This window comes from Triturus cristatus, chromosome 5_2 (genome assembly GCF_964204655.1).
Source record: "Triturus cristatus chromosome 5_2, aTriCri1.1, whole genome shotgun sequence".
NCBI classification, from domain to species: domain Eukaryota; kingdom Metazoa; phylum Chordata; class Amphibia; order Caudata; family Salamandridae; genus Triturus; species Triturus cristatus.
This window is the reverse complement of record NC_140588.1, coordinates 997,708,501-997,720,951: the sequence shown is the minus strand read 5'-3', so window position 1 is coordinate 997,720,951 and position 12,451 is coordinate 997,708,501. Positions and strand designations below refer to the sequence as shown.

At 39.4% G+C, this 12,451-nt stretch overlaps 1 protein-coding gene across 1 annotated transcript in view; it reads left to right on the top strand.

Annotated features, from left to right (window-relative positions):
* The window catches only part of LOC146829562 (ubiquitin carboxyl-terminal hydrolase 12-like), a 243,264-nt gene extending 234,419 nt beyond the window's left edge, over positions 1-8,845 (top strand). The window contains exon 9 of the mRNA XM_085608260.1: positions 5,071-8,845. Within this exon, the coding sequence (XP_085464386.1) occupies positions 5,071-5,172 (102 nt within the window). The 3' untranslated portion in view covers positions 5,173-8,845. The remainder of the gene's footprint in view (positions 1-5,070) is intronic.
* The last annotated feature ends 3,606 nt before the right edge of the window (positions 8,846-12,451 follow it).

Here is a 12,451-nt window from a genome sequence, read left to right as displayed (position 1 = left end):
TGATCTTTTCCTTCCTCTGGCCTTGGAGAGCTGTGGAGTGGGATAGTGCGTTTTTAATGACCGATCCCTGCTTTACCAATGGGGGCCGCAGTCCGACTTTCACCTGCGTGGCGTGCGGTGCGGGGGCTTTCCGATAAGGGAGGCCTGTGCCAGCTTCATGGCATCTGGCAAAGCGGGACGAACCCCTCTCCCCCTCGGTTACCCCCAGTTACCTTTCACTGGCGCTGGGTTCTCATGATAGGCCGCTTCTTCCAGCTGGCACAGGATGATGCTTCCGCATCACCTCTCGTTGGACCGTGCTGTGCGGAGAATATTTCAGCGACATTGTCAGGCCTCCTCTCTGGCACGTTTCCGCACTGCAAGATGGCGGCTGCTCCTCCTTTAGGGATGAGAGTTGCGTCGGTGCGAGTAAATCGTAGAAACAGGGTTGGATCTGCGCAGTGGAGGGAGCACTCGAGTCGTCGCGCCCACACCTTGGCTCCTGATGGTCTTCTAGGATTTTAGCGTGGGCTTATGGCAATGCTCCAACCACACAGTTCGACGTCCGCCTTGCACTTTGCCGAGGCGAGCGCGCCCCTCTGCTGCAGGGTTGCTAAAAATGCTCACCCTGCTCTCAAAGTGGTATTAAACTACTCCACACTACGTTGGGGGGTCGAATTCGGATGTTATTGTCGCCTCTGGTGCTACAGCAGAATGAGATAATGCCGGATCTTGCCTCGGCCGGCAGAGCTCGCTTAGGGAGCGGCCATTTTGCTGCCTGGCGAGACCACACCCTAATCATTTGACATGTTTAATTATGGCTCACATTTCTCCTATCTTAGGAAAAGAACATGTTCCTACTAAAATATTATTGTTCACATCCTGAAGGCCTGTCATGCAGTGACAAGGGAAGGTAGCCCTTCTGAGCACAATATTGGTTCAATTATACCTGTTCTCTTCAATTTCTCAAGTTCAGACGTAACATCTGTAATTATGATTGGGATATTTCTTGCTACCTGTATTTTGGGTGCAGCATCCTGCCTGTGCTCTAATGGCTTATCTGTTACAGTTCTTCCACTGAAGACCGTAGGATCTTTCCTAAGCATCAGTCTCTTTTTTTCTCTTTCTCCCTCTACTAGAACATGTTTCTTACTATTCATGTCTAATTCAATGTGCATGTTACATGGAACTTTCCAGTCTAATATACATACACCATTCTTATCAGCATACAATTTCCCAATTATCTCCCTATCTTAAACACAAATGTCAAGGTTTTCATGTTTAATAGTTCATTAAAGTATAAAAAAGCTTACAAAGTTATATTAAATGTGGTGGAATGTGCATATAACTTAAGAAAACCCTACACATCTGTAAGATCTGTCAAATACTAATAGCCAATCAACTAAAGGAACTTTTCCTCATAATACTACCTATGACCTTTTACTTATCCATGTAAAGCTCCAGAGCATCTCCCCAATTCACAGTGATGTACCATTATGTACGTCCTTATTTAGAAATGTATATAGGGTGACCTAACAAGCGTGGTGTTGCAGCTCTTAAAAAGTAACATAGAATGGCAATGGGTTCCTACTTAAAAAGTGTTCAAATCTGAGATAGGTATACTTTACGGTTGCTGGGTAGTGTCTTAGACCTGGTGACTTAAAGGTTTTTCTGAACCTAATTATGATGCGAGATAGTTTTTTGGGATAGTAAATATTGAAATCTGTTATTCAAAAGTCCTGCCTATTGTCTAATAGAAGCTAGAGAAGCCATGTTCAGAACATTAGCGGATGGTCGAGTCTGCACACCCGCCAGTGCATCCCTCTATTTGCTCAACTGGGATACTTCTGTGCAAGATTCATTTCATTGACTCTCTTCTTGCAAGAACAAGAAAAAAGCCATGCCTACATTTTTTTAATATTGCAAATAAACAGATACGCTCAAATTTTTTTTATTGATGACACTGCCATCAATAACATGTTCTCACTATCCAGTCCACAGGCCACAAATGTGATACTAATTGATATGTGATGTAGTACCAGCGCATGTGGAAAATAAGAGCTGCAGCTTTATTTGCTTTATATTCTTTCTCTGTCCTTGCAGTATTTTATGAGATAGTTTAGTCGTTCTGCAGTATAAGGTCCTAAAGGACTGGTTCATTTTCTTCTTTAAAGTTCAGCAACATACATGCCATGTTACGTAAAGTAGTGATTTCACCAAAGACTCTAACCTGCCATTTTCTTCATTATAATTCAAGCCTTAGCAGAAAACTTTATTATAGTCAAGAATGAAATCTTATGTAGTATAGACAATACAGCAAAATTGACAGATTTAGAACTATTCTTAGACACTGGTAAGTACATCATTTCCTGTCTTGGATGCAATGTAATTGCTTAGCAACATGAGGTCTCTTCTTTTACTTTATATGAAATGATGTGTTGGCCCAGCGTGAGCCGCACAAATGCTGCAGATGCATGCCTTTGTTTCATGAATCTCCAACGACCTTTCCTAATTTGTATCTTTTGGTTGGCTATCGGTGGCCCCAAAATCATACTTAAAGATGTGTAATAAGTGTATTGTACATAGCTGGCCAACAGTACGCTTCATTCTCTTGACAGTCTCATTTTTTCTCTCACACCAACATCCTATTTAAACTTTCTATTCTGTATCTCTCAACAAATGGAGAAGTGCATTGGGAACAATCAAGACCAGCGTTTGTTAACCTTGTAACTTCTGTGGACCCCTGATAAATCTTTGCTGGAAGCCGAGAAACCCTTCTTAAGCAATATTTATGATGTGAACTTCATAACACTTCACTGAAACACATATATATCAAACAGAAATCTAAATTATGGAAATTATTTTAATTAACAAACAACAACAAAAATGAAAATCTGACTTTTACTTTAAAGAGAAAGTTGGAGCTTTGCAAAATCTATTTTTATTACTAAATGTGTAGTAGTGTAATAGATTCTAGCATATCACTGTCTTTTTTGCTCCTAAGGCACACTCTTTTTGTCGATGCATACGATTTATATTTCAGTTCCCGGCACTAGTCCCATACACAGCGATTCTGCTGGCTATTCTTCTTGGTGTGTGAGCTAGATCCTATCCCCGCCCCCTCAGTGGCTTCTTGTACTCTCTTGCCACTATACGATCCTTCTAGGTCATTGTTTGCACATTTTACCCGAACATTCATTACCTGCTGATGCCTATTATTTAGGCCGATAGTTTAGCCTATTCTTTATGGGTTGCCGTCTTATTAAGCATCTGATCCATTCCTAATCTGATTCATGAGGAGCATTCTCGTACATATGGCCCCACCAAGTTCTAGGTGCTTTACGTGATTCAATTTCTCTTGATTTTTTAAAATTATTCTTGACATTGATCTATGAATTCAGCATATTATATGTTTTCCTTATGATGATTTCAGTATTTAAGCGGATGGAAGTGACCTTGACTCTGGATTTGTTTTTGCTCACCATGTGCTTTTTTCCTGTGAATGTTCTGAATACATGTTGTAGTTTACCCCGCAAGGGTATTCACTTCTATGCATGAGTTTTTACATATAATGCTTTGATAAAAATTTTGTTTTAACTGTTGATTGGATATCTCCCGGGCATTATGTTTTGTTCCCAGAGTATTATGCATGTTTTGTATGTTTAGGGATCCATGTGCCTTAAATCAGCTACTTTTTCAGTTGAGGCCACCAATATTCCATACTAGATTTGCTGTACTTGCCCTGCTCCCACTAATCCATTTAATGATACCAAATTAATGTTTAGCTTCCAGGTTCAAATGTTTTCACACATGCAGAACATTGTAAACCTTCAATGTTACTTTATGTATTTATATAATGTTAATCAGTTAATATTTAATTTTATGTCCAGCCGCAGAACCCCTGTATAGACGTTGCTGACGCCCAGTGGTCCTGGGACCACAGGTCAAGAACCATTGATCTAGACCTTTACAAAACATGTACAAACATATTTTGAAAGTGTGATGAAAGCCCACATGTTCTAGAGTGTAGAGCCTATAGTTTCAATTTCCAATCTTGCTGTTTTAGAATAGAATACATTCATGTTTTCTTGCTTCTAAAATCTTCAGAAATTTCTTTCTGCCAGTTCTCATATTCCTCAATGGCCCCACTCTTACGTCTGCACTGTTTAGTCCTCCATACATATTAGGTAAAATAAAAATAAAGTGGGTTACTGTTTAACCCTATTCCATCTTTTGCAACAAAAACAGTGGATCTTCCTCTTAGTCCATAATTCTGTGTTTTTTCAAAATCTTTTATAGTAACATTATTAACTACTGCAGTCAGCTTGATATTTCACACTCTAAGACCTTTGTGCACCACAGAGTTATTGCTTATCTGTCCCTTAATAATTTGTCGTCTCTCACTCCAGAGAGTCTTTCAAGACATCTTAGTTAAATTTTGCCTTTCCAATTTCGTATTCTATAGAGAAAATGTATAGGTTGAAAACTGACTTGACCATCCCTGTGATTTTCCTTATCATAATTTTACTCTACTGTGTTGTTTTCCCGTCTCGTACCCTTTCCCCCATGTTATTTAACCTGCATGGAACTGTCCCTCCTCCTGGTCCTTGCATCTTGATTTATCGATATACATCACCCCATTGGTCTCAATTGGATTCATGGTGTGTCTGTACCTTCGCTTTCTAAGTAATCTGCAACACACATTAGCTTCCTTCTCTACATTGGAAATATCCCTTATGTGATAAAAAAGTAATTCCCGTATGCTCCTAGAAAATATGGGCTCTCATGGTGTATTTCACACCTAGTTTATATGTTTACTCCAGGCAATTTTGTTTAAGTTTAAGTGAGCAAACTGCATGTGAAAGCCATTGGCATGTTTAATGAATACCTGTAAAGTTACAACCTTGTGTAATTTCTCCTCATTACCAATACCCATGTTCTCCCCCATCCCTGGTAACACATGGCATTCCCCGAAACCAAGACTATGGAAAAACCACTCGCAGTTCATCACAGATATTTAAAGGTAGGATTTTCCCAGTTACTATCAAGCCTTTTAATAAACATGTTTTTTCTTTCTTTCTTACGTTGCAGAAAATTGATGCACACGCCATTGAGGAATTCTATGGTTTAACATCTGATATTTCTAAAAACTCTGAATCTGGCTATATTCTGTTCTACCAGTCAAGAGACTAGTTGTAAAGAAATCTGTATGTAAAATGGACCCAGTTACAAAATAAGAAATGGGATCAAGGGCACATGAAAACAGAATGTTAAAAGGACAATGAAGAACTCCTACTGGTGCTTAGAGAATGGCTATCGAAAAGCCTGCGAGTGCAAAAGAAAAGTTTGGGTCTAGCACTTCCTGGAGGAAGTGGCTTGATGACGGAGATTGGGACTTCACTTCCCCATTGCTGTGCTATCATCCAAATTATGTTAAGCTCTGTGTGACTATAATTAACTTGCTTTATTACTTTTCTATCCAAAAGGGAGTGTAGGGGTGCACTGCATCATCGTCCTTGGCCTTCTGGCGGCATTTTCCTTGGTTATTCTCATTTTGAATGTTTTTCTGCATTTTAGCAGAGCAATTTAATGTTAATTGTCAGCTGAACTAATACTATTTTATAGGAGGTCTGCAGACCCTGATTTTCAAAGACAACTGATTCAGCACACAAATAAATAAGACACACTACAATAACTTCGATGTTATATGAGCAAAGTATGCAATCACAGAATGAGACTGTGTTTGGACAGATTACATTATGGAAGCTTCCTCCTGCCTTCTATGTCTTGGAGATCGGGTATCTGGAGAAAACAAATTAGCAAACTAAATGTAAAACAATGGTTTTATGTTTCTTCTTTGGTTATTAACAACTGTGTCTTCTCCTCAGATCCCTTATAATTACAACAAGATGGGTTTGGTCTTCTTTGACTTGAAATCCATCTTGGTTGGATTATGATCTCATTATTGTTCTTCAATTCTTCATAGAAAGATGTAACATAGTTGAAAAACCTATAAGTATTACTGCAGTAATGGAAGTGTTTCTTGCTTTTAACGCACAATGCAATGGTACATTTTAAGATGGCAGTGTTTTTTCTTTAATTTATTTTTATAAGTTCCTTAGAATGACTAAAAATAATTTGTTTTTCATTTCATCGGTCTGTCGTGCAGACTTGTTTGACAAAGCTTTAAGGCAAAAGGGTCCCTTCTCCCAATGCCTACCAAACACGAAGTAGATGCAGTTGGATTTTAAACATGCATATCAATTTACCAGTAGAAAGTTGTGTACTTGTAGTAAGATTGGTGGTCATATAATGAGATGTTGGAGTTACTGATGCGTATATTCCGGAGTCTCAATTTTTGGATACTGGTTGGTTGCGGTGATCAATTTCTTTTGAATATTAAATTAGTGTGATAAAATTGCTTCTAATCAAATGTAGTGCTCACCTGATGCTGAGAAAATTAACAGATCTGAGTTTTCCCCCCACAGTTTTTCACTGACGTGACCAGCAGAATAACATATACTCAAAGAACATTTAACCTAGTGACAATAGCACCTGTTCTCCATGTCTTGATTCTGGAGAATTAGAGCAATAAGAAGGTATAATATTTGCAGTGGAAATTTAAGTTAACTAAAGCTTTATTTAAAGTTTTATTTGTATATTTAAGAACAGTACTTTGCTGTTTACAATGCTGCTTCATCACTGCCACCGAGTTCTGCAGATGTTTGGTTTAAACTTCTGATCTCTTCTGTCTGGAGCTGAACACTTAAAGCCTTAAAAGGAACACAGTAAAAAATGTATTTGCCTTTTTACTGTACTTACTATTGTGAGATTGTGGTTCCAGATCAAAATACATCTCTTGACTAGGGCTCTTTCATGCTTTTCTTATTTTGTGTACCATTATCAGAAGTGAAACCCAGTATGATGGGCGCTCTGGTTGGGTGAGAAGCCCTTAAAATGCACAGGGTTTGCTGTCTCAGAAGTAGAAATAGGTATTTGGTCGAGCCGGGCCCCTTGAGGAGTGAGACTTGCAAGGGCATCAGGGGCCTTCACTAAACTATAGTCCAATATAGAACCAACCATTCGGTGTGTGGTCTGTTTTGGGGATTCTGGCTTTCTTGTGATGATTTTCAAGATAAAAAATACATTTTTGGCTATAAACAGGAAGTTGTTCTGCTAACTTTAGTTGAAGCTTAATGCAGCAGAAATCAGCTATTAGCTTTACACCATTTCCTTCTTATTCAAGGCATGAGGCTAAAACTGCAGATCATGGTTGTGTGATAATTTACCTTTGAACAACCAGTTCTGTGCACTGCTTGTATCCTCCATTTGTCATTTAGTAATCATGAGAAATAGTGCTGGCAAGATGCTCATTGTTTCCAAGGACAACGTTCATATTGAAGACGATTGTGTTGCATGTCAATGTAATCAAGCCTATGGTTTAGTTCTCCTTTAAAGCTGGTAAATAGATGATCACAGGAGGTAACTATGTTCAATAGAAAATCAAAGAGCCAAGAGACAGTGAGATAAGACACAGAAACAATAAAGACATAATTTGCCATTTACCCTGTGGCATTAGGTAGAAAATCTCAAAACAATCACTGCACATTCCAGTTTTTTTTGCTACACCTTACCTTAGCTTTTTTTTCTTAGTATTTTAACAAAAAGCAAATGTCATGAATTGCAAACCACCTTCCAAATAATGGCTTCTCAAAAATAAAACACATTTCCATATTGCGCTCCTGCTGAACATACTCCTAATGATATTTGAACAAGATACCTGTTTTAGTTGTATTGTTTTTCTTATATGGGGAGGTGTTTGGAAAGCTTTGGATATCTTTATTGCATAACTTTCGATTTTACCTTGGGACTCCGATGCTTCATCATATGGCCGGCTTAGAAAAATATATCTTCTAAACTCAGTCAGCCATGTATCAAATGCTGAAACTGTATGCTCCTGGATGAGTAACAGAAAGCAGCCAAAGATTTGTAAGCTAATACATAGTGAGCTTTCAAAATAAGTAATCAATTTAGCCACTTTAATGCAGCTTAGATGCCCCTAAACTGTGATCATTTTGCCGCTCACCATCACCACACAGTTATAAGAACATTTAAGGGAAAAAGTTTAGTTTTAACTAAAGAACTGCAGACTAAATTTGCAAGGGTATGTTTTGGGGAAGAAAATACACCTGAGTAAGGTAATTCCCCCTCAGCATGATGTTAAGGATTTTGCCTGACCTAATTAGAGAAAAAATATTTTTGCAGTATTGTGTAGTGCAAAATTATCAATGTTATCTAAAAATTAGAATGTCGTATACAGTATGAGATACCAGATATCGTATACTCACACAAATAACTGCTATGAATCAAAGATCTACTTAAAGTTCCTTCTCTGAAGAAACAAAGTTTCTTAGCAACAGATAAACCACGAGTGTGCCCCCTTTGAACCATATCTATCTGATATGTTTATACAATACATGTAAAAAGGAGAATTTTATGATTTGTGTCACTGATACCAATCTATGTGCCTACGTCTGAAGATTAAAAACGTGGATTAATATTCTTAAGCCCTCTTGATTTTAATTTGAAAGTGTAAGACAAGGTGGATGGTGTAAAAGGGGAACATGGGAAAATAAGAAAAATTACAATACTTTCAGAAGTTATGTATGTCTCTTGCAGGCCATGGCTGAAAACCAGTACCCTGTGAATGTTTTGGGCTGTGTAGTGCTCACCTGGCTACAAAGGGGAATGGGATGTTAGTCATTCAAAGACGGTGCTTAGATAACTGCAACTTATGTATATGATGACAATATCTGAAAACTGGTTACATAACTAACATTAAAGTGAACTTTTGCCATTAAAGAAATATAGTACTTGTTTATTTGTTGCTGGTGGGGTGTCACTGCTACAGTTCTATGCTGTATTAAAATGGTGTGCCAGAAGAATCTATGGGTAGTTTCAGTGGCCTTTGGGGGGAAAATCTCGAACAATAAATGCTTCAAGGTGTTGACATGTAAATATTTTTATTTTCTACTTGTGATCATTTTTACTGGCATCAAGAGCGGGATCATGGAACACTTAAAAAAAATATATATTTGTTGCTACCTGTACAGTAGAACCTCACTGCTGTCCATCACATCCTTCTTGCCCTCTGTTCCATAAAATTTCTCACCTGTTGTAATAATTCTAATTTACAGCTGGATCATATCTGATCACCTTTAGCTTGTCAACTGTTCATAGTTTTAGTAAAGATCCCTTTTAGGACTGATTCTGATTTTTGTTTTGTCACTTAGTAACCTAAGTATTAAAGCGTTGTCTGCAATTACAATGTTTGTGGGAGGTGTACTGCCTATACTCTGATCATGACGTCACTGAAATAGAAAAAGGAACAGAGACCCAGAGAGAGAAAAAGATGCGCTTGAGGCACATTGAGTCTGATCAGGAGTATGAAAAACTGAGGGAAATGTGGCTTCCAGAATCATCCCCTTACTGACAGTTCCACAATGCACAGAAACGAGGATTATCATACTCCTAAGCCCTAATCTTGTGGATACTTCTAACTGCAGATTCCTCATCGTTAGAATTACCCCAGGCTCTTTGACATTGTGCACAAACAAAATTTCTTGGCAGACCTGGCTTTGCAGGGAATGACTTACATATCAGTAAATACTTTTTGTTCAGACATTTTGTAGGACACCTCCCCATTGGCGGTTTCAGATAGGTGAACACCCCGTGGTCAGAAACCTGCACCGAGGTATCAGGTTTTCATTTCCTCAGGAACTAAGATATAACATGTTTTTACCGCTCAAATGCCTTTACCACTCATGCTTTTGCAACGAAAAGTAAGTATATATAAGGTAAGTATGTATGTATATATGTAGATATATATATATACAGGCTCGTGGGGTGACCAAAATTTGAGAAGCACTCGGACACGGACCGCTTTTCCCCGTAAAAGCCTTTATTGGTTGAACAGCCTCATTTCCCAGTCCTTTAAAAGCCTCAGTCCGCAGCCTGACGCGTTTCGTGAACATCACTTCTTCAGAGGCTGGCGCGGTCACAAGGAGCATTGCGTTCCACACCTCCCTTTATTTCCATATCGTACGCCGTTGAATCGGCTGTTCTGGATGAAAGGTACGTAAGGTTTTGTACTGGACTGTAAAGGACTGGGAAATTAGGCTGTTCAACCAATAAAGGCTTTTACGGGGAAAAGTGCTTGTCCGAGTGCTTCTCAAATTTTGTTCACCCCACGAGCCTGTATGTTTAGGCGGCTGTCCTGTTGCCGAGAAAGCACCACCCCACAAAGGGGGCCAGGAGTTCCAATCATGTGGATCTCTTAATGGGAATGCGGACCTTGGATTAAGAGCGACTTTCATATCCTGGGGCTCATGTTGAGTTTGAATTTTGCAATTATTAAAGGAGCATCCATATGAGGAAAAGAAATAAGTACTACATCTCGCACAAAACCTTACGTACCTTTCATCCAGAACAGCTGATTCAACGGCGTACGATATGGAAATAAAGGGAGGTGTGGAACGCAATGCTCCTTGTGACCGCGCCAGCCTCTGAAGAAGTGATGTTCACGAAACGCGTCAGGCTGCGGACTCATGCTTTTAAAGGACTGGGAAATGAGGCTGTTCAACCAATAAAGGCTTTTTCGGGGAAAAGCGATCCGTGTCCGAGTGCTTCTCAAATTTTGGTCACCCCACGAGCCTGTATGTTTAGGCGGCTGTCCTGTCGCCGAGAAAGCACCACCCCACAAAGGGGGCCAGGAGTTCCAATCATGTGGATCTCTTAATGGGAATGCGGACCTTGGATTAAGAGCGACTTTCATATCCTGGGGCTCATGTTGAGTTTGAATTTTGCAATTATTAAAGGAGTATCCATCTGAGGAAAAGAAATAAGTACTACATCTCCCACAAAACCTTACGTACCTTTCATCCAGAACAGCTGATTCAACGGCGTACGATATGGAAATAAAGGGAGGTGTGGAACGCAATGCTCCTTGTGACCGCGCCAGCCTCTGAAGAAGTGATGTTCACGAAACGCGTCATGCTGCGGACTCATGCTTTTAAAGGACTGGGAAATGAGGCTGTTCAACCAATAAAGGGAAAAGCGGTCCGTGTCCGAGTGCTTCTCAAATTTTGGTCACCCCACGAGCCTTTATGTGTGTATATATATATATCCTGCTCCACTGCACCTTGGACCAACGCACTCTCAGACGGGTGCTATAACGCGGAGGTGCAACCGCGTATATTATGCACGCTCATTCCTTCTCCTTATATTGTTCTGGAAAAGCACTTGCAGGGGTCTTTATCTTTATCCAAGTTTTAATTCATGCAGCCAACAAATAACATGACGCGTTTCGGCTACTGCCTTTTTCAATCATACAATGTTGCGCGCCAAACATCTGCATTTAAAATCATCAACATCCGGTCACATGATGCAGATCAAAACAAAATCGACATAGGACAATACTTTTTCTGTTCTAACACAGGCGCCATCTTAAAACATGTATGAAGTGGCTAAATCCAAACGTCTAACACTATATCAGCCTTCTGATGTAAATAAAATGTGATACATTCAATAATTTCATTTATCATATTGTAAAATGAAATCTAGACATTCTCATGATTCAAACAAGGTGGCGCTGACTGAAACAATATACAGCAGACTCAAGTAAGAGTATGCTGCTTATCCTTGTAAAATTCGCCTGGAGTGACCGGGATAAAGCATTATTGGAGATTGAAGGAATGGAGGCAGAAATCGATAAGGAAGAGGATAAGAGCAAAATATAGGAACTTAAAGAGCAGATGAAAAAACGACTCATGAAATATGAAGCGAAAATCAAACAAAGGAAGGAGAAGTTTGAACGGGACGAACATGATTATGCTCAGGGAAGAGTTCTCACTTTTGCGAGGAAATTTGATGGTCCATGCAAAGAGTTAAAAGCAAAGGAGAACGTGCCGGAGTCAGTGAGAATTGAAACCTCAGAGTCACATATAACAGGTGGTGAGTCCTCAGATGAAGGGGCAAGGAATCTAACATTCATGAAAACCCCTTTTCAGGAGGAATTCCGCATCATCAGACAAACCTGGCTAAGAGGAGGCAAGACCAGACCTCAGAGACAGTAAAAGAAAAACAAGGAGGGTAGGCTGGAGTGGAAGGGTCAAACGTGCAAAAAAGAGTTACTCGCAACAGGAAAACGAAGAAATGGAATTAGAAAACTTAACCATAGTGAATTTAACACTGAAGGTTTTAACAACTACGGAACAGCAAGTCTTGAGATTGGGGCTTACTTTCTGTCCTTCTAATAAATGGGAGTATGCACAAACACGAATTGACCTTTTTAAATTGACACGCAAACTCAAACTTCACAAGTACTTCAAGACCAAACCTAACTTTTTGAAACATAAGACACAACCAAATTTGAATCTGATAACTGATGCATTAACGGGACATGATCTCACTG